General features: G+C 36.6%; 10 protein-coding genes across 11 annotated transcripts; 6 read left to right on the top strand and 4 right to left on the bottom strand.

Moving 5' to 3' along the window:
• Positions 1 to 23: 23 nt before the first annotated feature.
• LOC9305530 (peroxisomal fatty acid beta-oxidation multifunctional protein AIM1) lies at positions 24 to 5,052 on the bottom strand. 2 transcript variants are annotated; one of them, XM_021019123.1, is made up of 19 exons: positions 4,980 to 5,052; positions 4,758 to 4,870; positions 4,567 to 4,638; positions 4,338 to 4,400; positions 4,196 to 4,252; positions 4,014 to 4,081; positions 3,826 to 3,907; positions 3,657 to 3,712; positions 3,247 to 3,549; positions 2,945 to 3,031; positions 2,655 to 2,829; positions 2,208 to 2,329; positions 1,889 to 2,052; positions 1,550 to 1,804; positions 1,292 to 1,413; positions 1,106 to 1,227; positions 875 to 1,023; positions 548 to 686; positions 24 to 218 (listed from the first exon to the last, which is right to left on the bottom strand). In XM_021019123.1, exons 2-19 carry the CDS (start codon positions 4,852 to 4,854, stop codon positions 186 to 188), a joined length of 2,166 nt encoding a protein of 721 aa, XP_020874782.1. In that variant the 5' UTR covers positions 4,855 to 4,870; positions 4,980 to 5,052; the 3' UTR covers positions 24 to 185. The 2 variants fall into 2 exon arrangements, with proteins under 2 accessions (XP_020874782.1, XP_020874781.1); XM_021019122.1 differs by having other exon boundaries at positions 4,758 to 4,992.
• Positions 5,053 to 7,136: 2,084 nt separating this feature from the next.
• On the top strand, positions 7,137 to 7,932 carry LOC9305529 (glycine-rich protein 23). Its single transcript, XM_021016386.1, has one exon. The coding sequence runs from the start codon at positions 7,237 to 7,239 to the stop codon at positions 7,714 to 7,716; it is 480 nt and encodes a 159-aa protein (XP_020872045.1). The 5' UTR covers positions 7,137 to 7,236; the 3' UTR covers positions 7,717 to 7,932.
• Positions 7,933 to 9,278: 1,346 nt separating this feature from the next.
• Positions 9,279 to 10,035, top strand: LOC9303500 (glycine-rich protein 5). Its single transcript, XM_002869411.2, has one exon. It carries the CDS (start codon positions 9,279 to 9,281, stop codon positions 9,753 to 9,755), a length of 477 nt encoding a protein of 158 aa, XP_002869457.2. The 3' UTR covers positions 9,756 to 10,035.
• A 773-nt stretch (positions 10,036 to 10,808) lies between these two features.
• Positions 10,809 to 11,420, bottom strand: LOC9305528 (putative defensin-like protein 31). Its single transcript, XM_002867381.2, has 2 exons — positions 11,279 to 11,420; positions 10,809 to 11,100 (listed from the first exon to the last, which is right to left on the bottom strand). Exons 1-2 carry the CDS (start codon positions 11,340 to 11,342, stop codon positions 10,919 to 10,921), a joined length of 246 nt encoding a protein of 81 aa, XP_002867427.1. The 5' UTR covers positions 11,343 to 11,420; the 3' UTR covers positions 10,809 to 10,918.
• A 2,766-nt stretch (positions 11,421 to 14,186) lies between these two features.
• On the top strand, positions 14,187 to 15,335 carry LOC9305527 (S-protein homolog 21). Its single transcript, XM_002869410.2, has 2 exons — positions 14,187 to 14,499; positions 14,876 to 15,335. Exons 1-2 carry the CDS (start codon positions 14,248 to 14,250, stop codon positions 15,122 to 15,124), a joined length of 501 nt encoding a protein of 166 aa, XP_002869456.1. The 5' UTR covers positions 14,187 to 14,247; the 3' UTR covers positions 15,125 to 15,335.
• LOC9303499 (26S proteasome regulatory subunit 4 homolog A) lies at positions 15,264 to 17,529 on the top strand. The gene is made up of 6 exons (XM_002869409.2): positions 15,264 to 15,819; positions 15,901 to 16,146; positions 16,502 to 16,671; positions 16,749 to 16,965; positions 17,056 to 17,196; positions 17,294 to 17,529. The coding sequence occupies exons 1-6, from the start codon at positions 15,346 to 15,348 to the stop codon at positions 17,375 to 17,377; spliced, it is 1,332 nt and encodes a 443-aa protein (XP_002869455.1). The 5' UTR covers positions 15,264 to 15,345; the 3' UTR covers positions 17,378 to 17,529.
• Positions 17,530 to 17,727: 198 nt separating this feature from the next.
• Positions 17,728 to 19,989, bottom strand: LOC9305526 (L-type lectin-domain containing receptor kinase V.9). The gene is given in 2 exon segments (XM_021018269.1): positions 17,728 to 18,417; positions 18,419 to 19,989. Coding segments are annotated over 2 exon segments (2,019 nt in total). The 5' UTR covers positions 19,937 to 19,989; the 3' UTR covers positions 17,728 to 17,916.
• Positions 19,990 to 20,303: 314 nt separating this feature from the next.
• On the top strand, positions 20,304 to 24,248 carry LOC110226774. The gene is made up of 7 exons (XM_021019434.1): positions 20,304 to 20,538; positions 20,773 to 22,130; positions 22,218 to 22,427; positions 22,523 to 22,815; positions 22,891 to 23,306; positions 23,402 to 23,726; positions 23,801 to 24,248. The coding sequence occupies exons 2-7, from the start codon at positions 20,789 to 20,791 to the stop codon at positions 24,083 to 24,085; spliced, it is 2,871 nt and encodes a 956-aa protein (XP_020875093.1). The 5' UTR covers positions 20,304 to 20,538; positions 20,773 to 20,788; the 3' UTR covers positions 24,086 to 24,248.
• Positions 24,249 to 24,360: 112 nt separating this feature from the next.
• Positions 24,361 to 25,920, top strand: LOC9303498. The gene is made up of 3 exons (XM_021019436.1): positions 24,361 to 24,466; positions 24,655 to 25,303; positions 25,507 to 25,920. Exons 2-3 carry the CDS (start codon positions 24,655 to 24,657, stop codon positions 25,632 to 25,634), a joined length of 777 nt encoding a protein of 258 aa, XP_020875095.1. The 5' UTR covers positions 24,361 to 24,466; the 3' UTR covers positions 25,635 to 25,920.
• A 38-nt stretch (positions 25,921 to 25,958) lies between these two features.
• LOC9305525 (auxin-responsive protein IAA27) lies at positions 25,959 to 27,932 on the bottom strand. Its single transcript, XM_021019435.1, has 5 exons — positions 27,358 to 27,932; positions 26,985 to 27,238; positions 26,743 to 26,884; positions 26,562 to 26,623; positions 25,959 to 26,310 (listed from the first exon to the last, which is right to left on the bottom strand). The coding sequence occupies exons 1-5, from the start codon at positions 27,780 to 27,782 to the stop codon at positions 26,273 to 26,275; spliced, it is 921 nt and encodes a 306-aa protein (XP_020875094.1). The 5' UTR covers positions 27,783 to 27,932; the 3' UTR covers positions 25,959 to 26,272.

Below are 27,932 nucleotides of genomic sequence, written 5' to 3'. Positions count from 1 at the left end.
GTTCTTATATATGAGAATGACAATGACATCACTACAAACATTTATTAAGAGCATAAAATTTGTTTCTTTTAAGTGTTAACAACAAACACCTTAATAGCAATTAACTTTGAAACAATAAGAGAGACTGATTTATTCTCATTTGACTAACACCTTCAGCCTCTCCTGCATAAGCTTGTTCAAACGCTTCACAATCGAGACCTCGACGATTTCGATTCACTCTGCACCCAAAACCGAAGGTTTCATCATGGATAAATCGACTATAACCGAACTAGTACTGCATTCGTAAGCTTGGAAACATTTACTTCTTAGATCTAGTAATTACCATCAATTGTTTACGCAGAAATTTTTTGTTCTAGCCAAACTACAAAAACAGTTCTACATAGTTCATGTTAAACCCAAAATCTAATGTTAACAGGTCCCTTGCAGCAGATGAATCAAACCTAAATTTTATTCTCATATAAATCGATTTGTCAATTAGAGAGAACTTGGTTGGTACTGTGTTTTCTTGCCACAACATAAAATGTAAAAGAAAGTTGAGAAACTTTACCAAAAGCATTCCATTCATTGCTCTTTCCTCCAGATACCTCGACGGTTTGAAAAAGCTGCCGTAAGTCTCCGACAATCTCTTGAGCCTTTCATATATGTACTTTGGTCCAACTGTGTCTGCCCAGAAAACAATTCCCCCACTGCAACGGGTAAAAAAAATTGCTTAACACAAGAAATGATCATCACCAAAAATCTTTGTGACAAACAAAAGAAAGGAAAAAGTTTGTGGATATTGTGAATGTTAGTAAATGATCAGAGGCAAGGAATTTCCAGAATTTCAAAAAAAGCTTCCTTTTGCTTGATGGAGATTATGACTTAGAATCCTCACCGGTAAGAAGGAAAACTCATTCCAAGGACTGACGCAATGTCCAAGTCTGAGGCTCGGATCACAACTCCTTCATCTAGGACACGGCATGCCTCGTTAACCACAGGGAATAAGATCATCTCTACAATTTCTTTGTCAGATACTGATATAGGCTGCAAATGAAGGACAATACTGCATTAATTTAAAAATACCAAAGCACTACTTATATTTCGTAAGACCTCTTTTTCTATTTACCTTCCCACCAGGCATTATATTGGTCAGTTTCCTCGATTCCTCAACAATTGAAAGCACTGATGGATCGGGTTTTGGTTTGCTTCCCTTTTCGTATATATAGTATCCTTTCCCGTTGATTTTTCCTGAAGCCACAAATGTTAAAAGTGGACACATTAGGAATTTCATAAGGTAAGAGCAATGAAATACCATTTCGCCCGCTCTTAAGAAGAAGCTCGGTCATTGGAGATCTGAACATGCGGTCACCATAGACCTTGGCATATATCGGCCCAACTGCTAATCCAATCCCGTGTCCAGCCAAATCACCAAGCCTGAGAAGTGAGTCATCCAAAAAAATAAAGCTTTCTTCAGTTGCTGAGATAGCCATACAGCAACACATACACACACAGGCACACATAAGGACACACACAAAATCGTAGGTAACAAAATTTAGAGGGAGAGACTTACTGGAAAGGGCCCAACGGCAAGCCGAAAGAGGTAATCACGCTGTCAATTCTGAACAAGTCAACACCTAGATTGGCCAACATATGTGCAGCTTGTGTATACGGAAAGAATGTCCTATTCACTGCAAAGCCTATGCAGTTTCCAACCACCACGGGAACTTTCTTTATGGCCTTTCCAACCGCCATGAGATCCAAAATCACCTGAGCAGAAGTATTCTTTGAACGAACAATCTCGAGAAGGGTCATCAGATGGGCCGGGCTATAAAAAGACAAACCTTTGTAAATTATATTAAAAATAGGAAAAAAGCATAAAAATCTTGAGGCATTGGAAACACAGAATGACCTGAAGAAATGTGCGCCAACAATGCGATCTTTTGAGTTAGTCTTTTCCCCAATTACGTCGAGGTCGATAGTAGATGTATTACTCGCCAAAATGCAATGGGGTGAACAAACCTTTTCGATTTCTTTGAATATGTTTTGTTTCAACTGAATGTTTTCAATCACTGCCTGAAAATGATACCAGGAGCAAGGCCTAATAGTAAGAAGACATATATACTAGTTGTCCCTCTCTTCGAACTATCTAGATTTGGATGTACATGAAAGTTGAAACAAAAGAGAATGACAAATAACACCAAAGCAGATAACTAAAATTGAAGGCAGACCTCTATGACCATGTCCACATCTTTGAATTCTGTGTAGTCGAGTACTCCCTTGAACAAAGAGAGGGCCTTTCCTGCTTTATCTTGTGTCAGTTTCCCCCTAGATACCAAGCCTTTGATATTTGCTGTCACAAGAAAAAACTAACTTTATTGCATCTACTCACTGTAACAGGAATAGTAATAAATCATAAATTCCATCATATGCTATGGATGCTTCTTTCGGCTTAAAACAACTCACTGAAGTGTCTGTACACTTTTCTAATTTCTTAGGGCTGCATACTACCATATATAACACTTCATCTAAGAGAACCTTTTTATTCTGCAACCAATTTTTACGAAGAACGATTTTGGGCTGGCTCAACGTAGATAACAGTTCAATTTTTTGGTATGTGACCAAGATAGATACTTCTATAAATTAGCAACTGAATATGTTATGGATAAGATAATAACCTTCAACTGATTTTGTTCCCTTCATAAGGTATTCTGAATTTATTTCTTTAAGCACAACTCTTATATTGCTTAGAAGTAGAGCCGTAGTGATGCCAGAACCCATCAGACCTCCACCAATAACTGCAACTTTTTTTATCGGCCTCGGTTTCAATCCAACGTCAGTTACATTAGGCACCTGAAAAGTGTTTTAAGATATGCTTAGGATGAACACTAAGATATGTTCAGGATGAACACTGAATGTGAAAACTAGAAGTACTAGGACAGACAAACACAACATATGCCAATCTCACTTTTGATGTTGCACGTTGTGCGAAGAAAACATGAACAAGACCCTTTGCAGTGTCTGACAGTACTAGTTGCTTGAAAACTTCTGCTTCCTGCGAATCAAAGAGTTTAGGTACATAGCCAATTAGAAAATTATCGCAAGTAATCAACGTAAGGAATGGATAAATTTTCGTGAAACAAAGCAGTCATGATTCCCTAATTAAAAAAGTCGAATGAGCACCAACGAGCAGTAAATGATATATGTCAAAGCTATTGAAGAAATTCAGTAAAAGTGAGAAATACAGTAAACGTCAAATCCTTAAGATACCTTAAGAACCCCACTATATCCTCCATGGACGATTCCTTCTTCAATCACCTCAATGCAAGCATGGTGCTGAGGCATATTTGGGGCTACCTTCTTGGCTAGCTGTCTTGAATTCTTTAATATAGCACGAGCTTCAGATAAAGAACCAATTTTGTCGGTCCTGTGCAGTGAGCGCAAAAAGGGTTTACGTCCATCTGCAATATCTAGAGCCCACTTTCTGGACGTGCTCAACACATCTCCAGGTGGCACCAAGGCATCAATAAGACCCAGTTTTTGCCCCTCTTCTGACGATATTGACTTCGAAAGCTACCAAAATACCAGCATTGGTTTAGCAGAAGTTTCCAGCCAAGTAAATTATTTTTCGAAAACATGGTAATAAAACTGTTGGTAACTGCGGAAAATGTCATCCTTACCAGTATCATATCCGTTGCTTTTGCAAGGCCTACTAGCCTTGGAAGACGTTGGGTTCCTTCATAGACACAATTAGCTTAATTATTTACATTTCCATGATAAACAATAACTAGCCGAAAAAAGTATCGCATTAATTTAAAAGAAGACTTAGCTGAAAAAACAAATCCATACCTCCAAAACCTGGAATCACTCCAAGAGTCAATTCTGGTAAGCCTAGTTGAGCTTTCGGAGCAGCAACACGGGCATGACACGCCTAAAGAATTTCAAGTGAGTAAGAGACAGAAAAATCAACACAATTAGATAAGAAAATTAAAAGACACTTAAGAAAGCACAAAGGGAAACAAACTAAAAAATCCCACCATTGCGAGTTCCAAACCACCACCAAGAGCTAATCCTTCAACTGCAGCAACAAGCGGCTTCCTAGAGTCTGTGATAACCAGATAACAGCATCACATCGTGCGATGGTTTCAGTCCATCTTATTGAGAAATACATCAACCTTGAAAGAATAAATAATCTGAAACTAAAATGAAGCTAAAATACCTTCCATCAGGTTACACACAAGCTCAACAGATACTTCAGGCATAAGCGATAAATCCCCTGCAAAGAAACAAGATTCCCAAAACCCATGACACCAATATGTTACACTATATAAAAAAATACTTACAACAGAAGAAACTTTTACCAGTCTTATGAACTTGCTGGAAGACATTGATATCGAAACCACCCGAAAATCTTCCATTGTTCCCTGAAATGACACAATTATTCAAACACCATAAGCAACAACAAACTAGGATAAGAAAAAGGATTAAACTTTCAAACCCCTTCAATACATTAGCTTACAATTTTACAATCTCTAGCTACAAGATCGAATAAAATCCTTCAAAACATGAGAAATCTAAACAAAAATTTACCAGTCAATACGATGGCCTTAACATCATTCCTTTGATTGGCGTCTCGAAACTTCTCCTTCAACCCAGAAATAACTGAGAATGATAAAACCACCAAACAAGATCAAAATCAGCTTAAACCAAATCAATTCCAGATAAAAAAAATCGTTCATGATCTAATCAATCTCATATAAAAATTTAAGCTTTTTATATACTTGGACTGGCCAAAGAGTTAACAGGAGGATTAGAAATGGTGATGACAGCAACACCATCGTTCCCAACATCCATCGTCACTCCAATCTTCTTCGCCATAGCTATTAGTTTTTCTCTGTGATGAGATTGAAAAATGAAAACTTTAGCGTTCGGTGAGTGACAAAATTGGATAAAGATCTGGTTTTTTTGTTATAATTGGGCCCTTTGATAAATCAGGAGTTTACACATATGTAACGTGATCGATATCTCTTTCCTAACTTGTTGTTTCGTCATTTTTATTCATAAGCATATCCAAATCTTGTAGGCAACAAGGACGTATTGATATAACCGGTATTTTCAACTTATACCGGTTATGGTACTACTCAAACTTCAAACCATTTGAGACTACATACATCCAGAAGTATTTTGAGCCCATGAATGGGCCCATCTTCTTAATTCAATTATTTACAACAAAAATTATCTCATTTTATTAAAGTAAAAACTAAATATCATCAACCCAATTATAATATCCTCTTAGCTGTACCACAGTATATATGCAAAGTACTATTTAAAGTTGAAGCTTCATAGTATAATCCCAAGAGAAGAGAGAGTCTATACTCTATAGTACTCCATATGAATATGTTTTGATATGAGGACAAAATAGCATTAATAGGGTGAAATAAGTGAACTACAAGAAAGGCCCAACGAACAACTATTTTCACTGGCTTCAGCTGTCATTCTTAATATCGCAGAGATGCATATAATGCCTTGGATAGAATAATATTGCTTCTAATCGAAATCTCGTGATCATTTAATTTCCAGTGACAATTTATACTCCAGGTTTTAGGGTGTGTATATATAGTTCAGTATTAGTTATGAATAACTTAGATATCTCGACTCGTTCAACAAGATTTTGAACATGGAGTGTGTATACTTAAGTACTTGTGATGAATGAGCTACAAAATAAGACAATCACTTCGAATCCTTCCAGTTTCACAATACTAATTTGTAATTTTGATATAAAAATTTCGTATTTTCACTTATAAATAAAGAAAAACTCTAATCTTGGAAATAGTACCATTCATTTAAACTTGTTATGTTTAATATGGTCAGGTCGTTGCACGGTAGGCGGTTTTGAAGAAAGATTCACGATATGCAAAATTTTAATGAGTCTTAATTAGTTGATTCTTATTTTGTTCAGAAGTAAAAACTAAGAATACATTTGAAAACCGATCGACATATATATAAACTCTAAACAAGATTGTTGATCTCTTATGTATCAAAGAACAAAATTGACATAGATCAATTTATACTTATACATCTACTCGACTATTGTAGAACTCAAATAAAAATATCACTACTCTTGCCTCCTACCCAAATCACATCTGATTTGTTTTCCTCATCTTCTTCCTTAGCAAACAATTTTCTTAAGGAATCACCAATTAACTTACGAGGCTTCGAATTTTGTATTAATATTAATTACATCATTATTTCTCGAGAAATACTGCTTACTTTATGGATTTGAAAGATTTTTTTAATCTCCATATTAATCTTGTTGTCTCCCAACCTGTCAATTTAATGCATTTACATGCTCTACTAACTTTGGCCTTTGGGCGCAGCCACATGCTCAGCATGCTCTCATTTATTGCAATTGTATTGTATACATATATGTACATTAATAAGGTGCTATTTATACTTACATTTTCGGTTTATTTCTATACTTTTAGTCAAACGTGTATAGAGTTTTGGATTATGAATACTGATTTTGAGCATTTTAATTTGAAGTATACTACTCTACGTACGTGAACTGACGGAAAAATACGTATGTGTATCAATATGGAGAAACAAAATGTTTGTCGAGTCTTTTGGAAGGTAAATTCCCATGAGCGCCATTTTTTTACTTGACCAAAAATAGTGAGGCAAGTGAATGAACTTTACATCTCTTAACTCTAAATTTTTTATTTTAAAAGAAAAAAAACTAATAGGATCAAAATTTCATGAAAAAAAGTTTTGACTACTTTTTATCTGTTGAATTGATCTCATTATAATCTCCAGTCCATTTTGTACCCTACCTACCACCAACAATCCATCGACGCGACGAGTTAGAGACTTAGAGACAGTAACCGATGAATTAATCCATAAGCCAGAAACTTACCGAATAAATTTATAGACATATAGAAGACAACAGAACATTACAACATGCATATATCATGTCGAAATTAACTTCTAACTAATGTCAGTGATTTACAAGAGAACAAAATGGATTTTAATTTTATGTATTCATAAGAGAAGTAAAATGTAAATCCTGACGTGGAGGGATCTGCATCGAACATATAGGAGATGAGATGGTCCAACATTCATTTATAACTTATCCATCTGTCACTCCCTAACCCTAATTTTAACCCTTCACTCTTCTATATAAACCTCGCCAAGTACTTAACACTCTTCACTACTCTCTCCATTAAACAAAAACACTAGAGTTAAGTTACAAAAAGAGAAGAGATGGCAACTAGGTGTTTATCCGTGTTCCTCGTTGCTTTCATGGTGGCTCAAGCAGTCACCGCAACAAGACCGGTTCCAGCCAAGAATGTCGGAGCTGGTCTTGACGACCAAAAGACCTTTGGGGCGTTCGCTGGTGTCGGTGGAGCCGGTGGTGTTGGAGCTGGTCTTGGTGGTGTTGCCGGTGGAGTTGGTGGTGTTGCCGGAGTTTTTCCTGTTGGCGGTGTAGGCGGCGGAATTGGTGGTCTAGGCGGTGGTGCAGGAGGTCTTGGCGGTGGTGTAGGTGGTCTTGGCGGTCTAGGTGGTCTAGGTGGTGGTTCAGGTCTTGGTCATGGAGTAGGTGGAATTGGTGGTGACCCTGGTATTGGTAGTGGTATCGGTGGACTAGGCGGTGCAGGTGGTCTAGGCGGTATAGGCGGTGTTGGTGGTTTGGGTGGAGTTGGCGGTGGAAGCGATTGCGGTGGCGTAATTCCACACCATTGATGTTAAACGTTTGTTTTTTTTTTTTCTTTCTATAAACAAAGATCGGTCGAAAGGTTCATAATTATTATGTTTTAAGTTCTTTTATCGATGTTTATGTCTAAGTCGTTGTTTGTTTTCTATACTATATGTTTCTTTTCTTCTTCTTTTTTTGTTATGCTGTTTGTTAGTATTAATAACTTGTGTTATCAATAAATAGTGTTTTTTTTTTTCGTGTTACTTGCTTGTGCTCCAAGATATTAAATTATTTGCAATTTTGCATGCAGCAAACTTAACCTCATCTGTAAAAGTTATCATGAAAAAAAAATCTTGAAATTAACCAGACACCATTATATATCATATATGAAAGATTTTGTTTTTGTGCCAATCATTATAAACGAGATTAGGTTAACAAAACTAATCCTATACGTGAAAGTGTTATATTTAAGCAGTTTAATACATGTTGTGGACAGTGCACAACAAATATTGTTAAAATTTTGTATTTTTTTCCTAACTTAATCTAACTGAATTTTGTTCAAACAGTTTCACAGATAGAAAAAAAAAAATGCAATACTGTTTCAATATCAAGTTATCAACAGACTACTTAATTATTAGACATTCTTGAAAATCGTCGGTGTAGTATTCTATAATAATGCAGGTAATAATGTATTGATTTATCTGTTTTGTAAAAGGGTCTATACGGTGGAAGTTCAAACTATACAAGGCCCATGAAACATGGATTACAATTATTTCATGAATGCAGTATAAATATATAATTATATTCGTATCGGTGTGTATTGATATATTGTATATATAATATATAGACATGTTGACAAAGAAAACATTATATAGACATATATAATGTAAGAAATATTGGTCTAGTAGTGTCTGTTTTCGAAAAACAAATTTGCCACTTTCACTTGGGAAACCATTTCCATTGTAAAATGTTTTCTTTTTAGTTCCAACAAAAGTCTCCGAGGATATCTTCAAAGATATAAACTAATTAAAGTAAAATGAAATGTTAAAACAAAATTAAGATAAAATAATCTTTCCGCCGAACATTGTTTGTAAACTGAATTTATCTTTTCGAGAATTTTTCTTTAAATCACCTTAGACGACCTATGTTAAAGTAGGCACGGTTCTGTATGTAACCATTGGATTTTATTTCCATGAATGATAGAAATTTAGTTACAACCACCAATAGCAATAGCCAATAGGTAAATGTGTAGTTCCTATGAGAAGCCTCTTTTGAAGCTGAAGTTACGTTAGCTTTCAACATTGTAAAACAGGAGCCTTTTTTTCTTCGTTACAAAAAAGAGCCTATGAAATTTTTGTCAATCATTGATCAAACTCTATTATACACTAACAAAATTAGAACTATTACCATTCTAATATATCGTTTAACATTTTAACAACATTGTTTGACCAGCTCAACAACTTGTTGAACAGCAGGAGCGGAACGTTAGTTACCGCGTCACAACCAGTTCTTTTTCTGAAAGTAAATATAAACTTAAAGTTGATATCAGAGCGTTTGGTTATAGCATTTACAATTGGCATTAACTATCTACACCGGTCGATTTTATTGCATGTGGTCTCTCTCGGCCTTTAAAAGGACCCAACGTATCTCCCAGATTTTGGGCAAGGCAACAAACATAATCAACTTAAATCTTATCTACTTTCTATTTCTTTTTAAATCAAAATTACCGTTCTTGACTATGGCGAAGTGGTTTTTCACTATCTTCTTGGTTTTTGCCCTAGCAGCAGCTTTAGCTTGTGGTGCAAGAAACGTCCCAGTAGGCCTCTCTGACCAGAAGAACTACCTCGGATATGGTGGCGGATATTCCGGCGTTGGAGACAATGGTTTGCCATTCGGTGGCGTCGGTGGAGGTGTATCTGGTCCCGGAGGTAATCTTGGTTATGGGGGATTTGGCGGTCTTGGTGGGGGCTTAGGAGCTGGTTTGGGCGGTGGAGTAGGCAGTGGATTAGGCGGTGGCTTAGGTGGTGGAAGTGGAATTGGTGCCGGAACCGGTGGAGGAAGTACCGGAGGAGTTCATTTCCCTTGAGTTGTTACTGTGGTTTTAAGGCGTCATACGGTCCTTAAGCCAGGTCTAGCTTAAGATGATGTCATAATAATAATTTATCATATCTTTTTAGGGTTTTAAACTTTGGTATTATCATTAGCTGTTTAACGTGCGTCTTAAGTTACTATATTTAACGTATGTTTGAATCAGTCTAGTGTCTTGTCGTGTGATGGCTTGGTCTATTTTCAAATTCTACTTTGACTTTTTTCGAGTGTTTCACTAAATGAGTTAATGCAACATCTATGATTACTTTTCGTTATTATTATGAGCTCTATTTATAGATTTTCTAGTACTAATAACCTCTCTACATAAATGTGTATCGAACCTACTCGAGGCTCGACTTAATTAAAGTTCGACTAAATACAAAAGAAATAGGTTTAAGAAACAAATGAGTGACGGGAAAAAAAAGAAGAAGCAAATGAGTAAACTTAAAAACAATGTAAACAGTTTAAACTTTAAACCCATGATGTAATTGAGTTTTCTCGTTTTTTTATATGACATTTGTTAGATGTAATTAAGAAGTAATAAATTAACCCAAAAAAAATACTAATAAGTAATAAAGCCACTTAACATAGCATTTTTTACATGACATTTTACGATCGAGTAATGTAAAACTTTCGTAAAAAGGTGTTTAGGGTGGTTAGGTGAAAATAGTAAAGTCGAAATAAGTGAGTTCCAATTTAAAAGGAAACAAACAGTCAAACTTTGTATTTATTACAGAACATAGCAATTCAAAATACTGTTCGTGAGGTAGGTTTTGTGCATTTACTGCTCTCTATCTCTCTTGAATACAAATGTGTGGGTTGGGATATGATGAGTACATAACAAACACTGGGTCAGGTGAAAATTAAATCATTTTAGATTATTTTTTAAAAAGTTTGTGATTATACAAAAATGGTTTCCATCGTAAAGTTTCATCAATTCAACTTATTTGTTGCAGAATATGTTCTTATAATGGTCTACATTTCTATTAAACTATAAATCAGAATGCATTTGCTATCTGGATAAAGCTAAGTTTTTTTTTTTTTTTTTTATTAAAAGTTTTGCATCCATAAATTTATCATAAAGTAATATATTATAGAATTTTTTTTTGCTACATTTTTGTTGAATACAGTCTAACACCCGTAAATTTGTTATACTCCATCTTAAACAGGTGTTATAGAAGGTTTTACCAAACAAGCACATGTTTCTTTTGTGGAATCCGGATACCATTTGATGCATTTTCCGCCTAGAAATTGTGATTCAATGCATGTTTGGTTGCAGTTCGGAATCTTCGAACAAGGACCTATGGGAATCAGTTTGCTCCTATCTTCAGCTTCCGCAAGATCTGAGTTTATATTTTGGAAAAAGAATTAGTAAATGATATTTAAATCATACAGAGAATCACATTAAAACATAAGTCTCTTTTGGTTTGTTACAATACAATATCCCAATGTCCTGTGACAAAAATCCGCATATCACATGTTCAACTATATGAATAGAGAATTAATTTAATTTTTGCATACATGGAGTCAAGAGAGCAGCCAAACACAAAAACGCAAAGAAAATACATTTGCTTGATGAAGTCATTTTGATTTGCTTTTTTTTTTAATTGTTTTTTTTTTCTGCTTATTAAATCGATTGAATAGTTCAAAACCTTTCACTATATATAAATATATAGAGTAGTTTACTATATATCATGTCTCAGAATATATGGATTAATATTTATTTATATGCTATACATGGTAGGATATGTTATTGACTGATGAGAGTCATAATATTCTATAGCTTTGATTATTTGTTATGGACTTATTATTTTCAGATATTTTTTTCTGGTCAACTACTCTTTTGTTTTAAGATTTAATTAAATTGATAATATTATTTTCCTTAGGTAAGTAGTTTATGAAGAGACAAAACTGAATACAATATATTTTGGAAAAGATTATTGCAAATAAGAGCATAAAATGTGACCAACCTTTCAGCTACAATTCTAATTAACCAGCGATTACGTAAATGATTTGCAGCATATTAATGCAGTGTAATAACATCAATATTTAATTAAACGTCACTTACCGTTTCACTCTTCCACTATAAAAAGAAGTAACAAAACAAAATTCTTCCTAAAGTTTTTGCTTGCCCAAAAAAAAAGTATAAATTATATCAAACAATTTCTCTTCACAATTTTCTTTTCTCTAGCCCTAACATATCAAGATCATGTCTTAGACCATCTCCATCCTTCATACACTGTATAGGTGTCTCAAAAATATTATTTTAATCATTTTATAATAAATAAGTTATTTATTTAAATTATAAATTATAATTAAAGAGAGAATTTGGCCAATAATATAAAGACAAGTAGAGATACATTTTCTCAAAATTTCTCAAACCAGAAACTATGTCTACTCTCTTTCCTACATTTTAATTATTTTTTATTTTTTTAATCTTCAGATACTATTCAAGACACTGCTGTTGGAGATGCTCTTAGTTGGCGGCACCACCACTTAGAGACATCATAGTACCCTGAAGATTTTTGGGTGGTAAGTCCGGTTGTTAACAATTTGACCACTGGTGAAATTCTTTTCATCTATGGTAAATCTAAGTAAAATTAGTCTGCGGTTTAAGGCAAAGGCGGAACCAGAAAAATTAGTCATGGGGTCATAATTTTTTATATATATTATTAATTTTATTATTAAAAATGTCAATACAAATTTCTCTTTTAAAGATGCATCCTTATAATTAAGTTTCAAACAACAAAATCAATATAAAAAAAAACTTAGTTAAAGCCCAACAGTTTGGTAAAAAGGCACAACGGTAATGTTGAATCTCAATTAAACTATAGATAATTCCTAAAATTAATGTCATATTTCTATTTTAATTTTTTTTTTAAAGGGGTCAATAATATTTGAGAGGGGTGTCAATAGCATTCTTGGACATGTGTCAAATAATTATTTTAACAAACGTAAGCTAAAAATTTTAATTTGATGGGTGTCAAATGACCCCATGTTTCTTTATTGCCTCCGCCACTGGTTTAGAGGTAGATTTTTTTGGAACTTCAGAGAAAATATGCTTCACTCAACTTTGTTTTGGTGTTATATGAGCAAAGATGTTGGTCATATGAATGTAAACGTGTTTTGGAATGATGTAATTTTGTTCCATAGATGCGGTTGGAAGAATTGTACGTGTTTGGACAACAATAACTGATGGCCTTTATTTTTAGAATTCAGCAAGCGGTGAAGATGTATTGTTGCCTTGTCTGAGAAATGGGAAGTTGGATATATGGTAAAAACATATTTTTGCTTTTTTGAAAATTTCTTGCTATATGTATCATGTTGATTTTGGCAGATAAAAAAACAAAAAACAAAAGTACTAATAAAAAAAAACTTGTCATAACTTTCTCTCTTATTTTGTGTATTTTTCATAATGATAGATTTTTGTTGTAGTTGTTTATATATAAGTCATTTAATTACTAGATTAATTTTATGAGAAAAGTAGAAAATCATATATTATAATAAATGATCTATAAAACTTCAATAAAATATCATACGAATAAATATATTAAATAAATGATCTATAAAACTTCAATAAAATATCATACGAATAATCTATATCCGGTTTGCTAGTTACTGTTAAGTGTTAACACATGAATCTTACTATATTGGTTATAATTCAATATATACGAATAAATTGATATATAATTAAACAGAAAAAAATATAAATGTTTTTGTGGCATACTTGGTGTGAGAAGAACAACCATGCATACGAATACGAGGAAGACACATTTCCCTTTCCCTGATGAAGCCATTTTTTGTTTTGTATTGTTTATTTTCCGGTATTTGCTGATAGAACTGAATAGTGAATAGTACTCAAAATCCTTCACTAATATATATAGAGAAATATAATAGGTTTTTCTTTAATAAAATTAGATTATCTTCTATATTATTCTAGGATATGTTACTATATATTAAGTTACGTATTATACATATATGGAAGTTTTAATAATCATGATAGTAACATATCCTAGATTAATATAGAAGAGAATCCAATTTAATGTAGGATTTAGATTCAATCTCTTTTTCTATTAGTTTATTTTCCTTACGATAACTTTTTTTTTGGGTATATAATCTTTAAGATTGAAACAAAGATACCATTTCAAATTTACTAAATCTGTTTGGTATAGCATAATAACTAGTAGGAGTATATCATAATTTTATGGATCATGGATCGGTTCCATTTATGACCATAAAACTAGTACAAATGGTGACACTAAAATGATAATACAGTTATGGCAGTAAGTTACTAATCTCTTTAAAATAAAGTCAAAGCATTGAATATAGAGAGGAGTCAACAATTAGAGTTTATAGAATTGAACAAGAAGGAAAAAAAAACTTGGCAAATATATGAAAAATATATTTGTTCGTATTTTGTGTGTGCATATATAAGACAATGTAATATACCTTTGACAAAAGTTTATTACATTTGAGAAATATTTAGGAAAATGGGAAAACATTTGCTATGTTTATTTTTTATCCTCCTTTCGTTCGATTCTATAAACTCTTATTTGATGCCTCCTCTCTTTAGAAAATTTAATGTCGAAATTGTAAATCAACTTGAGTTTCACAAGATACTGAGGGTTCATTGCAAGAGCAAATCTCACGATTTCCCAATTACATATCTTAATATCGGTGAAAGTTTTCAGTTTAAATTTACTATCTTTCCAAAAACTCTGTACTGGTGTAATTTATGGCAGGTAAGAAAATTACAGTTTTTAAGTTTTTAAACATTTTCTCTACATATGTTTCATGTATAAAAATTATGATTAGCTTATGTTTGTTATGTTACTGAAAAGTTTGACCAGACAAAACATATTTGATTTTTTTGTTCGATCCAAAATTTTCTTATCTTCATATGTATATAATATGACACCTTTTTTTAATAGAGTTTACAAGCTGACTGAAATTTTGTTATGATTTATTGCGTTTAATGTTACATAATAAGTCGGTTTATAAAAAAAATTTGGTTAATTTATTTTGATTCGATCCAATTTAGTTTCTAACCCTAATGAGTTTGTACTACTTGACTCACTGATGCTACTATAAATTTTTATTTTATTTTTGTGTGTTTAGGGACCAAATTACAAACACTATGTGGTTTTTGCTGCGTTTCGTCCAGACAAAGATTTTATAGATGGTACATGTACCGGTATGCATCCTAATGTATGTAGATGGACTGCAAAAGAAGAAGGAGTCTATGTCCGCAACAAAAAATTCGAAGGAGAATATTTCATGTATACATGGGATGCTCCATCAAAAACAGGAAAAATCCCTCCAGTGAATGCACCTTCAAGTGAATCAGAACTGGACTCATCAATCTAACCACAGAGATGTAATCTTCGATCAATAATGTATCATGTACAAGATATAATTGGGCCTAATACTTATAATTGGGCCCTAATAATTGGGCCTAGTTCTGATATTAAAAAAAAGTAAAGATAAATAAAAGACATTTCTTCTTCCCAAAGCCAAAAATCTCAGTACAAGAGAGAAACAAAGTAACCTGAAGAACTCAAGAGAAATCGAGAGAGAAGAGAATCATCATGGGTCAAGGACCATCCGGAGGATTGAATCGGCAAGGAGATCGGAAGCCTGATGGTGGAGATAAGAAGGAGAAGAAGTTCGAGCCGGCGGCACCACCGGCTCGTGTAGGGAGGAAGCAACGGAAGCAGAAAGGGCCAGAGGCGGCGGCGAGACTTCCGACGGTGACTCCGTCTACTAAGTGTAAGCTCCGGTTACTGAAATTGGAGCGGATCAAGGATTATTTGTTGATGGAGGAAGAGTTTGTTGCGAATCAAGAGAGGTTGAAACCTCAGGAAGAGAAAGCTGAAGAAGATAGATCTAAGGTTGATGATCTTCGTGGTACACCTATGAGTGTTGGTAATTTGGAAGAGTTGATTGATGAGAATCACGCTATTGTTTCTTCTTCTGTTGGGCCTGAGTACTATGTTGGGATTTTGTCCTTCGTTGATAAAGATCAGCTTGAACCTGGATGTTCGATTTTGATGCATAATAAGGTATGTGAATTAGGGTTTAAGATCTTACTTTGATGTGTGCTGTTGTTGTGGATTTAGGGTTTTTCATTGGTTTTGTGTTAGGTTCTCTCTGTTGTTGGGATTCTACAAGATGAAGTGGATCCAATGGTGTCTGTGATGAAAGTTGAGAAGGCTCCTTTGGAGTCATATGCTGATATTGGAGGTTTAGAAGCTCAGATTCAGGAGATTAAGGAAGCTGTTGAGCTTCCTTTGACTCATCCTGAGTTGTATGAAGATATTGGTATTAAGCCACCTAAGGGTGTGATTTTGTATGGTGAGCCTGGAACTGGGAAGACATTGCTTGCTAAGGTTTGTCTTTCTACCTAGAATCTAGTGACTATTAGTGTTTGTTCGAAGTGTAGCTTAGTTTACTATTTACCGTCTCATTTACATTCAGTGAATCGCTTGTTCGGTCAAAGGCCAGACCTTTTGTGTGCTGCTGGTCATCTAGATTTCATACATTAGATCTTAGCTAGAAGATTTTTCTCATGGATGAGAATCTTTTGAATAACTTGTTTCTATAAATGTCTTTACTTTCTCGTTTCTCTCTATCACAAGTATGAGATTGTTGCAATTTGATGGTGTTATCTTATGTTTCATGCATGTTCTTACTTTACTTTCAAACATTGTGGGAATGAGCTCTTCTAACTTGATCTTATTTCAGGCGGTGGCGAATTCTACATCAGCTACTTTCTTGAGAGTTGTTGGTAGTGAGCTGATTCAGAAGTATTTGGGAGATGGTCCTAAGCTTGTGAGGGAGCTTTTCAGAGTTGCCGATGACCTTTCACCATCAATTGTCTTCATAGATGAGATTGATGCTATTGGTACCAAGCGGTAAGTCAAACTATTACACAAACCTGATCCATAACCCATTGATAATGGCATCTGATACTTGTTGTTTGAAACAACAGGTATGACGCTCACTCAGGAGGTGAACGTGAGATCCAAAGAACTATGTTGGAACTTCTGAACCAGCTTGATGGATTTGATTCAAGAGGAGATGTTAAGGTCATCCTTGCAACAAACAGAATCGAGACTCTTGACCCGGCACTGCTTCGACCTGGACGGATTGATAGGAAAATTGAGTTCCCTCTCCCAGATATCAAAACAAGAAGGCGTATCTTCCAGGTAATTAATAATTCTGCTGAGATGAACAAATCAATGACTTGTTTAAAAATTTCTTGTTTATTGAGTCTGTGAGTTATTTTTATAAAATAGATACACACATCAAAGATGACTCTCTCGGAAGATGTAAACCTGGAAGAGTTTGTGATGACGAAAGACGAGTTCTCAGGAGCAGATATCAAGGCTATATGCACCGAGGCTGGTCTACTTGCTCTGAGGGAGCGGCGTATGAAGGTAAAAGCTCTGAACCATTCAGTACAAGCGCACACACACACACACACACCACTTGGGCAATTACTGATGCAAATGTGTTTTAATTGGGTTTGTTCAGGTGACGCATCCTGATTTCAAGAAAGCGAAGGAGAAGGTTATGTTCAAGAAGAAAGAAGGTGTCCCTGAAGGCCTTTACATGTAAAATCATAATCATATCGTCATCATCGGCTTTCCTCCTCTACACTTTGTTATAATACTTTTGCTTCTGCTTAGGATCTTTCTGGTCATATAAATTGATCATGTTTTCTGATCTCCTTCAGTAAAACAATTCCTCATTTCCATTTAGGATGCCTATTTCTGATTAGCCTTAACCAACTGAAACCAAGACCAAAAAAACAACCTGATCTAAATCTAAACTGTGTGTAAAATCGAATGTTATAGAATGTGAGAATGAAAACACCAGAAAAGAATTCTCTCTTCCTCGGCATATACAATAACAAAACTTGGAAGCTTTGCCGTTGATCAACTCTTCAATATTCCTCTTATCTTAGATGCTTCTAACAAGAGTTATATATAGTCGATTTGGTTTCAGTAATTTTGTAAATATTTGCAAACATCGGCTAAATAGTAATTACACAGTAGTTCTGCAAACACAGGTTCTTTTGACAAATCGAAACTTAGTTCATACATATAGGATGTGAAGAGGAAGATAATTCAAAGTTATCAAGTGGGTTTGATCTTTTAGCGCCCATGCGAGACAAATGGTTCGGTAAACGTCAACGTAGCCACCGAACAAGGCTCTGCAAGGGATTCAGCTGCTTCACCGAAGCCTTCAATGGCTCCAACGTTCTCTCGAGCTTTCACAATGTCAAGCAAGTTGTTTGGTAGCTGAGCCACACCATCCAAGAACTGGATGACGCTTGACATGCTTGGTCTAATTGCTGCAACCGGATGCGAACAGAACAAGCCGAGTTTCAGAACCAGTGCTACTTGCTCCTCAAGGTACTTATCATCCTGCTTAACCCTCTCATCAACCACTTGCAATATGTCATCTTCCCAACAATCTAGCACCCAATCAGTAAGAACCATCTCGCTCGGCGAAGATGCTCGTGGCAAGACGGGTCTTCGCCCACAAGTAATCTCTAACATTAGTATTCCAAACGCGAATACATCAGAGCTTGTGGTTGCCTTCCCTGTTCTTGAGAGCTCCGGTGAGATGTATCCAAACGTACCAGCCACGTTTTGAGGTTTGAGGATCAAACCCGTGATCACAAAGCTTCGCGAGACCAAAATCACCGAGCCTTCCGTTCATAGAATCATCAAGAAGAATGTTTGCTGGCTTAATGTCCCTGTGAATGATGACTTGAACCCACTGGTGGTGTAAATAGCAGAGACCAGAAGCAACATCTTTGATGATCTTGAATCTTTGTGACCAATCAAGACTCTGTTCTGGTCGGTGGTAAAGAAACTTATCAAGACTGCCTTTTGGCATACAGTCGTAGACCAAATAGAGTTCGCCTTTGCGTCTGCAGTAGCCAAGAAGCCTAACTAAGTTATGATGTCTGAGACGTCCAATGGTCGCGATCTCGGCCACAAATTCTCTTATTCCTTGTCTTGAATCATGAGAAACTTTCTTCACCGCGATGTCCATGTTAGACGTCAATAATGTACCTTTGTAAACTTTTCCAAACCCTCCTTTACCAAGAAGCTCGCTGTTCTTGAAACCCTTTGTGGCAATGTAGAGATCCTTGTAAGAAAACTTATGTGGACCAAACTGCACCTCCCAGTCTTCAAGAACTTCCATTAACTTCTTCCTTTTCAAGAAAAGCATGACGCTTATGATCAAGAAGACGAGGACAGTGAGGCCAGTTAAACTCAAACTGATAGCCAAGATCTTTCTCAGACTACTCGGAGAGTCTTTTTTATAGTCATCAGGAAGTTTTGGAAGACGAGAAATATCTAGATTTGAAGCAGTCCCATTGAGCTTAAACGTCCAACCAAGAATATAGTGGGATGAAAGAACAGAGCCTGTGGATGACGTGAACCCAACGTACATACGCTCAAAGAGATATGGTGATAAATCTTTGGTTAGAGAAAGCAGTGGAGTCTTTGGCTTGGAAACATGAATAGGATGAATTGTGACATTAAGCTGTTTTCTTGAGGAATCATATTCAATCCAGGCTTGTATCGGTTTTCGGTTTATGAGAGACATGTTTTTGAAAGTACCATCGTCTTCGTAATAACCTGCTGTATAAGCTTTCTCTGATCTCAAGCTGTTGATGTCGATACCAACATGGTTGTCATCTATGTCTCTAAATTCAGTGCTTTGGATTGTATCAAACTCAACTGCTACAACATGATTTGAGAAATTTCCATTGTTTGAGATATTAAAGAGCCCAAGATATTGTGAGGGTGTAGCATAGGGCAAGCCTTTGGTGGGACAGATAGCAAAAGCAATTCCATGGCCACTAAGAGTTGGAATCTGAGAAACTATAGCGAAAACAAATGTAGTGGAGAAGGACGAAACGGTAGCGTTTGGTGAGTTCTTGAACCGTACTGGTAAGTTGTAGAAAACTTGACCAGTTTTTTGTACCGTGTAGTTTGAAAGCTTCAATAAGCCATTGGAGTCAAGATTGGCAGTTCCATAGCTGTTGTATAAGTAACCATTGAAGCCAAACTCTCCTTCTTCTTCACTCTCAGAAACTGCTTTGTTGGAGGAGAATTGCAACAAAAGAAGAAGCACTAGTACAAACAAATTCATCGTTTTGCAATTCTTTCTTCTTTCTAATTACCATATGTTTTTGATCTGAAAAAGAAGTGAAGAGGCTCTATATTTCTATATTTAGGAAGCAACAACGACTTGAAGAGTCAAAAACTAAAGTCTTGTATCTTGTCTTATGGTCCCAGTAACTGATACGCGTTTTCTAGTGTAATCAAAGCCAGACTATGAGAGGATGCGAACGCACAGTACATCACAGATCACACCTTAGCTCAAAGCCTCAAGCTTTTGAATCCAGATCAATAGTGGGCCTTTACATTATTCGTAAGAATAATGGGCCTTAGTGTCATATTGGGCAAATCGACTTGGCTCCTGTTGAGCCGATTGATGAAGAAGAGAGAGAGAGAAAAAGACAGTAGTCATCTGTATGTAATCTTCGAAGACTCTTATCTCTATCCACCAACAAGAGAGGGAAAACGCAAACAAAAGAAACACAGGAGAAACAAAAATGAGATAAGGATTTGAAGCCTCTCACCACTTTCCTGGTTTCTCTTTGGGCTTTATTTGTCAAACACTAAACCTTAGCGATTTTTCTCGCTTTACCTTTTCTGGGAAAATTTTCTCAGAGCAAGGCGAGCTTAAAGGTAGCTCCTTTCCTCTTTCTTGTTAATCTTCGCATGTTTTCATGATAAGGTTGTCCTAAATTTACTATCTTTCTTTTGTGGGGATGGGAATTTTGAGTGGTTTAGTTAGACTGCAATGAAATTTCAACTCAAATTGAGAAAAGACTGGTCTTTTACCTTTTATGTTTCAACTCTGTGTTGTTGTCTGAGGAAAGCTTGCAATTTTGAAAGTGTGTAATGGCTTTTTATGTGTAGGTGACTGTTTTTAGCTATGGCTACGATTACACCTTCTTCTATTAGCAATGCCTGGCTCATTCCTGGAGCTTCTTTTACTGTAAAGAAGAGTGATTGTTCCATCAAATGTAGCTTTTCTCGTAAAGCTGGGAAACAGATTCTATCATCAACGCAGAGACTTGTGTTACCTTTGTCGACTTCACTTAGATTGTTTCCTACACATGGAAGGCAGTTTGTGTTGCATCCTCAACGTAGAGCTACTGGGACTGATGTTGTGGCGGCTGTAGAGGAACAAGATTCTACTCCTGTTGTTTCTGACGATAAAGAAACCGTGGCTAGTGAGAAGTCAGATGCTCCTGCTACAACATCTCAGTCAAGGGGAACAGCAAGACCTGGAAGGAAGAGTGAATTGCCGGCTGTTAAGAACGAGGAGCTGGTTCCTGGGGCTTCTTTCACTGGGAAAGTACGAGCGATTCAGCCTTTTGGTGCTTTCGTTGATTTTGGTGCTTTCACTGATGGATTAGTCCATGTTTCTCAATTGAGTGACAACTTTGTTAAGGATGTTTCGAGTGTTGTCACTATTGGACAAGAGGTGAAAGTAAGGCTAGTGGAAGCTGACATTGAGTCAAAACGTATTTCTTTAAGTATGCGTGAGAATGACGATCCTCCCAAGCGTCAGTCTGGTGGTAGTGATAAGCCGAGATCAGGAGGGAAAAGGGATGCTTCGAAAGGAGGACAGAGGAAGGGAGATGGCTTTAACTCAAAGTTTGTGAAAGGGCAGATGTTGGATGGAGTGGTGAAGAATTTAACGAGGTCAGGGGCGTTTATAACTATAGGAGAAGGCGAAGAAGGGTTTCTACCGACAGCTGAGGAAGCAGATGATGGAATTGGAAGCATGATGATGGGTGGCTCTTCGTTGCAAGCTGGACAAGAGGTTAAGGTTCGTGTGTTGAAGATAGCAAGGGGACGTGTTACTCTAACTATGAAAGAGGAAGATGATGGTAAGTTTGATGAAACAACTACTCAAGGGGTTGTGCATACAGCCACAAATCCGTTTATGCTTGCTTTCCGTAAGAACGAAGAGATTGCTGCGTTTCTTGACAAGAGGGAGGAAAAGGCAGAGAAGCCACCTGCTGAGAAACCAGTAGAGCCAGAAGCTGAAACCTCTGTCTCTTCAGGTAAAGTCGAGGAATCGGTATCTGTCTCATCTGAAGTAACAAGTGAAGAACTTCCCTCGTCAGAAACTCCCAAGGTAGAAAAAGAAGAAGTGCTAGCTACCAAAGCTGAAGATGATTTGCCAGAAAAAGAAGAGCAAAGGGAAACACTTGCTGCAGCAGCTGAAGCTGAGGAGGTGGTTCCTCCAATTCCAGAAACCAAAAGTAGGTTGCATTGCCTTCTATCATATTGAATCAGTTCATTGTTTTAATGTGTAATAGCATTGACCCTTTTCTTCTACTGGTGACCAGATGAAGAGGAAATTGCTGAGAACTCTATTCCTCCAAATTCAGCCACCGATGAAGTTTCATATTCAGAAGCTGTAGCAAGTGAAGAGGTTGAGAAGGAGCAAGTGGTGCCCGAAACACCTGTTGCTGAAGTCGAGACTCCTGCACCTATAGTCACAGAAGCTTCTTCTGAGGAAAGTGGCAGCACCGCTACTGCAGATGATAGCATCAAAGGTCTTTCTTTTGTCTATCTTTTACCCGTTTTACTTCCTGACTCATGACCGAACGGTTTATGTGAGATTCCATCTCCTAACACAAAAATGTAACAGGCATTTCACCAGTTCTAGTGAAGCAGCTGAGAGAAGAAACAGGGGCAGGAATGATGGACTGCAAGAATGCTCTTTCAGAGAGTGAGGGCGATATGGTCAAAGCTCAAGAGTACCTCCGCAAGAAGGGACTAGCGAGCGCAGATAAGAAAGCAAGCAGAGCCACAGCCGAGGGAAGAATCGGTGCTTATATCCACGACAGCAGAATTGGTGTCCTCTTGGAGGTTAACTGTGAGACTGATTTTGTCTCACGTGGCGACATTTTCAAGGAACTTGTTGATGATCTGGCGATGCAGGTAACTCCAAGTTTCTAGCTGAAACATTTTCTTTGTTTTGCTACAACTGAGAACATAATTTGACCTGACATGTAGGTGGCTGCGTGTCCTCAAGTAGAGTATCTTGTAACAGAAGATGTTTCAGAAGAAATTGTGAAGAAGGAAAAAGAGATAGAGATGCAAAAGGAAGATCTTTTGTCGAAACCGGAGCAAATAAGGGAGAAGATAGTGGAAGGTCGGATAAAGAAGAGGCTAGATGCACTTGCATTGCTTGAGCAACCATTCATTAAAGACGATAAGGTGATAGTGAAGGATCTTGTAAAGCAGAGGATTGCAACCATTGGAGAAAACATCAAGGTGAAGAGATTCGTGAGGTACACTCTCGGAGAAGGTCTTGAGAAGAAAAGCCAGGATTTTGCTGCTGAGGTTGCTGCCCAAACCTCAGCTAAACCAAAAGCTAAAGAGGAGAAAGAACAGCCAAAAGCTGAAGAGGTCAAGGAAGTTGTTGCAAGGTGAGAGTTTTTTTATAATCTTCTCCCTTCTTGACACAAGTTCTTAAAATGTTGACTATAGAAAGATTTAAACTTTTTGCATTATGGCACTGCAGTCCAGCAACTACAGTGGTTTCAGCTGCCCTTGTAAAGCAACTGCGTGAAGAGACTGGAGCGGGAATGATGGACTGCAAGAAGGCATTGGCGGAGACCGGAGGAGATCTTGAGAAAGCACAAGAGTTCCTTAGAAAGAAAGGTCTCTCGTCAGCTGATAAAAAATCAAGCCGGCTTGCAGCAGAAGGGAGAATCGGCTCATACATCCACGATTCTCGGATTGGAGTTCTGATAGAAGTGAACTGTGAGACTGATTTTGTCGGAAGAAGCGAAAAATTCAAGGAATTGGTTGATGATCTTGCAATGCAAGCAGTGGCTAATCCACAGGTAAGAAAATGCCCTCAGCTGAAACAATGGGTTACACCAGTTAGTGGTCACTGACCTGAAATGTCTATTCGCAGGTGCAATATGTCTCGATAGAGGACATACCAGAGGAGATAAAGCAGAAAGAAAAAGAGATTGAGATGCAAAGAGAAGATCTTTTGTCGAAACCAGAGAACATAAGGGAGAAAATTGTTGAAGGAAGAATCTCAAAGAGGCTTGGAGAATGGGCATTGCTTGAGCAGCCTTACATTAAAGACGACAGTGTTCTGGTTAAGGATCTGGTGAAGCAAACAGTGGCTACTCTTGGGGAAAACATCAAAGTCAGAAGGTTTGTGAAGTTTACTCTTGGAGAAGATAACTGATCAAAGTTTTCAAATAAGGGAGCTCTGTTTTGTCATATGAGTTTAAAGCAAAAGTCTTCCTTTTTTGTTTTGTAGACAAAATCTTCAGTATTCACACTTTTGATTAGTTTTTAATCAAAACCTGTAATTTTTTGTTCATGAAAATATGAGATTTTATTTTACATTATAAAGGTGCATTTTTAAAAACAAAATATAAAAACACAAAAAAAACAATCTCCACCAATTTAGTTGTCATATGGGCTAAAAAAGTCGGCCGGCCCATTTAAATTTTAAGCCCAATAAGGGAAAGATAAAGTAAAGGTTTCCGAGGTTGTCATTTGCTTAAGGGAAAAAAACGAAAACGTGTGTCTGTCTCTTCTCGCAGCGTCTCTCACAGCTCAGGTTCGTGAACATTCCAATCTCAATGCAAAACCTCTTTCGAATTATCCTTCTTTGTTATTATTTTCCTTTTTGAGATCCGATCATATGTTCAATTCTAGGTTTTGACTGTTGATCTTTCGCAATTTCGAAACTTTTCCCAATTATAAAAATTAAAACTTTAGTCTTTTGCACTGTTTTGTTATTTACAGATGAATTTTGGGTTACCAAGTTTTTCTTGGTTTGGCAGCATCAGCTCAAAGAAAGATGTAACTATGATTGAAACCGTGACATCGACGACAACTTCTCTCTTAGAACAGCCAGAACAAGGGAAAGGAACAACCTTTCTTCTGAAACAGTCAGAGAAAGAGAAAGGCTTATTTGATATAAAGATATGGACTTGGTCCTTTAATTCAGTTCTTCCTTGGGCTACAAATGCCGCTGATGGAAAGCAGAAACCCACTACTATCAACAGAGGGTTAAAAAGGCATGCCCTTTCTCGGAGAGCTTCAAGATCAAATGGTGTGAATACTGTTTATCGGTTTAGACCTTATGTGTCCAAGGTTCCATGGCACACAGGGACAAGGGCGTTTCTTTCACAGCTTTTCCCGAGATATGGACATTATTGTGGACCTAACTGGTCTAGTGGGAAAGATGGAGGTTCGATGGTTTGGGATCAGAGACCTATTGATTGGTTAGATCATTGCTGTTATTGCCATGATATTGGTTATGATACTCATGACCAGGCAGAGTTGCTTAAAGCTGACATGGCGTTTCTCGAGTGTTTGGAATCAAATAAGCGTGTAGTTACTAGGGGAGATGCTCAAGTTGCTCACTTTTACAAAACAATGTGCATTACAGGTAACTACTTACAATGTCCTTATGCTATTATATTAATGTGGTTTGGGGCTCATCTTGTGACTCTAGATGTAAATAAGTGATGTGAACACTGGAAGATGTGAGATTATTTCATAATCTGTTTTATTATTGTGGTTGTGATATCTGAGAATGGCCGTTTCCATTTGATGATATATCTTGAAACTATCTATCTTGAATGCTCTCAGGTCTCAAGAGCATACTAATACCCTACAGAAGCTACCTTGTGAAGATACAATACGGGCAAAATCTACTTGACTTTGGCTGGATAGTGAGCAACCTCAGCAAGAGAAGCTGGAGTTTTCAGAAAAATTGAGACATAACGAAGCAAATCGGAGTTACTCTGCCATCCTGGTAAGCCTTTGCGGGTGTCTTCACTTTCGTTTTGTACATAGAAGTCGTAAAGAGAAGGAATCTGAGGATTAGGTTTTTTAGTATAGATAAATATGTTTAGTATGAAAATGTGGAAACGCTAGTAAGTGGTATGCGTCTTTTAAACCTGTTGTACATGTTTAGTAATAAACCCTTGTCTTTGAAATCTTTTTGTTTGAATGCTATAAGCTCTATCAAAGGATCAATATAACTCCATGGAAACTCATGAACTAGAGAAATATTTTCTTTAATAATGTATGCATCCAAAGACCAAACCGGGCATATATAATAACATTGAAAACCACATCCCGCTTACACACTTCCAAAACCTTTTATACATATGAAACTATGAAGTCTTCCTTGGCAAACACACATACACAAACCCATATGTTTCATTAGATTGATTAGAGACAGAAGTAAGAGGAAGAGGCCTTATTAGAGCTTAGTAGAGGCTGTTTTAAGAAAGATCAAACATCACTCCTAGCACACAAACACACAAGAATACTTCAAAACAAAATGGCTAATACATTTCTTAAAACATATTTTTCCCAAATCATATATTATCACATAAAAGGGCTTTTCCTAGTTCCTGCTTCTGCACTTTTCCATCACCCTTGGAGCTGCAAGAGAAAACACAAAGATTTGTGTAAGAAACATTGTGTACGTGATGGTTTCTTCATTTCTGTGCAGTAGTAAGTTCCTAGTGTTTAAGAGCTCGGAATGTCTATAGAAGAATCCAGCAATAAGCTTAAGAATCATGAAAGTATTAGAAGGCGGTCTTAGTTCAAAATGGACCACCTTCTAAATACATCTTAAAGCCCAGCACAATGGGTGTGGAACAGAAACTAGGATTTAGTAAAGAAATACTAACCTAAGCCGATAGCCTCAGAGCTCTTCATGATTCTCAGCTTCTTGCAGGAGCATATAAACATTCTGCAGAGAAAAAAACAGTAATATTAGATATGATAAATTACTAGATGTTATAGTATACAACAATCAAGCTGTTGAGATTGATCTTAGAAGTTTCTTAAAATTAGCAATCAAAGACTTACTCCCAAGGGACATCTCCGACGAGCATCCAGTCACTGTCTTTATCTTCATAGGTAACAACATACTCAGAACCACGCAAGAGATCAGTCAAGCGACTCTCGTTTAACCCATCTCTCCCACACCCTCCATGAGACCCAAACTGACCTGAAAAAAGAACCAAAAACACCCAAAAGAAAACAGTTACACAACTAACTCAGTCATATGTATTATATATCTCAGTGAAGGAGACTATAGAAACCGTTACCAATGGTGAAGCAACTGAACATCTTCTCAAGAGCAGAAGAGAGCTCAAGGTAGCTTTTGTAAGTCTTGAGATCGATTTTCCTCAAGTAAGGAGCACCTTCCATACTCACTTTGACATACAAGCAAGGTTGTTCTGGTCCAGACTTAGCTTCTGCTTCTTCAGTCTCTGAGTTATTACCTGGTTTCTGAGATTGAGAAGAAGCCATTGAGTTCTTCCTGAATGATCTTATTGGTGGCCAACCCACCACTTGTGCTCTGTTCAATGAAAGAAAACCCATCAAGAATCATTCTTCATAGAAATCATCATCAAAGCTTTTTTATGTTTTATAATATCTCAGTAAGAACTAAAACAGAGCAAAAAAAAAAAAGCTTACTTTGAAGCTGGAGCTGTTGCAGAGCTCTTCTTCTCCTTAACCGGAACAGCCGGTTTAGGGAAAGTTGTCGACTTTCCATCTTTTACGACGGAGCTACCGGGACCAGAACCCGACCCGACATCACCAGTAGCAGTAGTGGATCCGGTAGAGAAGATCCATTTGTTAGACTCGTTGATGGCGTCGGAGAACACCCTTTTGGCACCTGACACGGGACAGCTACTCTTGTTGAGAGCCAAGAATCTTGAATCGACTCGCTCCGGTGACTCAGAACCAGGTAAACCGAGTCTCAACTCGGTAGCCTTGAAATTGAGACCGTTGTTATTGTCTCTGGTTTTGGTTTTGTCAGACATTGTTGTTGCTTCTTCCATGGTTGGAAACTCTGACAAACCTATGTAATCGTGCTCTGCTGCTACAGATTCAGACATTTTTCAAAATATAATTGTGGACAAACTTTTGAAGCATTTAGTGATTACAAAAAGAAAAAGAAGAAAAAAAACACTTTCTGAGAGAAATGAGAAACAAAAAATTCTGAAGTTGGGATCAAATTGTGAGGTTTATTTGAGAGAGAGATGATA

Source organism: Arabidopsis lyrata (genome assembly GCF_000004255.2).
Source record: "Arabidopsis lyrata subsp. lyrata unplaced genomic scaffold ARALYscaffold_7, whole genome shotgun sequence".
Classification (NCBI taxonomy): Eukaryota; Viridiplantae; Streptophyta; class Magnoliopsida; order Brassicales; family Brassicaceae; genus Arabidopsis; species Arabidopsis lyrata.
This window is presented reverse-complemented; position numbering and strand designations above follow the sequence as displayed.

Excerpts from the sequence above, each read along its gene's own strand:
- LOC9305529 (XM_021016386.1), top strand. The coding sequence starts at position 7,237 with ATGGCAACTAGGTGTTTATCCGTGTTCCTCGTTGCTTTCATGGTGGCT.
- LOC110226774 (XM_021019434.1), top strand. The coding sequence starts at position 20,789 with ATGGCTACGATTACACCTTCTTCTATTAGCAATGCCTGGCTCATTCCT. Across the intron at positions 22,816-22,890 it reads TTGATGATCTGGCGATGCAG|GTGGCTGCGTGTCCTCAAGT; the intron begins GTAACTCCAAGT and ends CCTGACATGTAG. Across the intron at positions 23,727-23,800 it reads AAGCAGTGGCTAATCCACAG|GTGCAATATGTCTCGATAGA; the intron begins GTAAGAAAATGC and ends GTCTATTCGCAG.
- LOC9305530 (XM_021019123.1), bottom strand. The coding sequence starts at position 4,854 with ATGGCGAAGAAGATTGGAGTGACGATGGATGTTGGGAACGATGGTGTT. Across the intron at positions 1,805-1,888 it reads GTTGGCGCACATTTCTTCAG|CCCGGCCCATCTGATGACCC; the intron begins GTCATTCTGTGT and ends GTCTTTTTATAG. Across the intron at positions 1,228-1,291 it reads TCTTAAGAGCGGGCGAAATG|GAAAAATCAACGGGAAAGGA; the intron begins GTATTTCATTGC and ends TTGTGGCTTCAG.
- LOC9305527 (XM_002869410.2), top strand. The coding sequence starts at position 14,248 with ATGGGAAAACATTTGCTATGTTTATTTTTTATCCTCCTTTCGTTCGAT. Across the intron at positions 14,500-14,875 it reads ACTGGTGTAATTTATGGCAG|GGACCAAATTACAAACACTA; the intron begins GTAAGAAAATTA and ends TTGTGTGTTTAG.
- LOC9303500 (XM_002869411.2), top strand. The coding sequence starts at position 9,279 with ATGTGGTCTCTCTCGGCCTTTAAAAGGACCCAACGTATCTCCCAGATT.
- LOC9305525 (XM_021019435.1), bottom strand. The coding sequence starts at position 27,782 with ATGTCTGAATCTGTAGCAGCAGAGCACGATTACATAGGTTTGTCAGAG. Across the intron at positions 27,239-27,357 it reads GCAACAGCTCCAGCTTCAAA|AGCACAAGTGGTGGGTTGGC; the intron begins GTAAGCTTTTTT and ends TTCATTGAACAG. Across the intron at positions 26,311-26,561 it reads CTCTGAGGCTATCGGCTTAG|CTCCAAGGGTGATGGAAAAG; the intron begins GTTAGTATTTCT and ends TTTCTCTTGCAG.
- LOC9303498 (XM_021019436.1), top strand. The coding sequence starts at position 24,655 with ATGAATTTTGGGTTACCAAGTTTTTCTTGGTTTGGCAGCATCAGCTCA. Across the intron at positions 25,304-25,506 it reads CAAAACAATGTGCATTACAG|GTCTCAAGAGCATACTAATA; the intron begins GTAACTACTTAC and ends GAATGCTCTCAG.
- LOC9305528 (XM_002867381.2), bottom strand. The coding sequence starts at position 11,342 with ATGACTTCATCAAGCAAATGTATTTTCTTTGCGTTTTTGTGTTTGGCT. Across the intron at positions 11,101-11,278 it reads GGCTGCTCTCTTGACTCCAT|ATCTTGCGGAAGCTGAAGAT; the intron begins GTATGCAAAAAT and ends ATATAAACTCAG.
- LOC9303499 (XM_002869409.2), top strand. The coding sequence starts at position 15,346 with ATGGGTCAAGGACCATCCGGAGGATTGAATCGGCAAGGAGATCGGAAG. Across the intron at positions 16,672-16,748 it reads GATGCTATTGGTACCAAGCG|GTATGACGCTCACTCAGGAG; the intron begins GTAAGTCAAACT and ends TTGAAACAACAG. Across the intron at positions 16,966-17,055 it reads CAAGAAGGCGTATCTTCCAG|ATACACACATCAAAGATGAC; the intron begins GTAATTAATAAT and ends TTTATAAAATAG.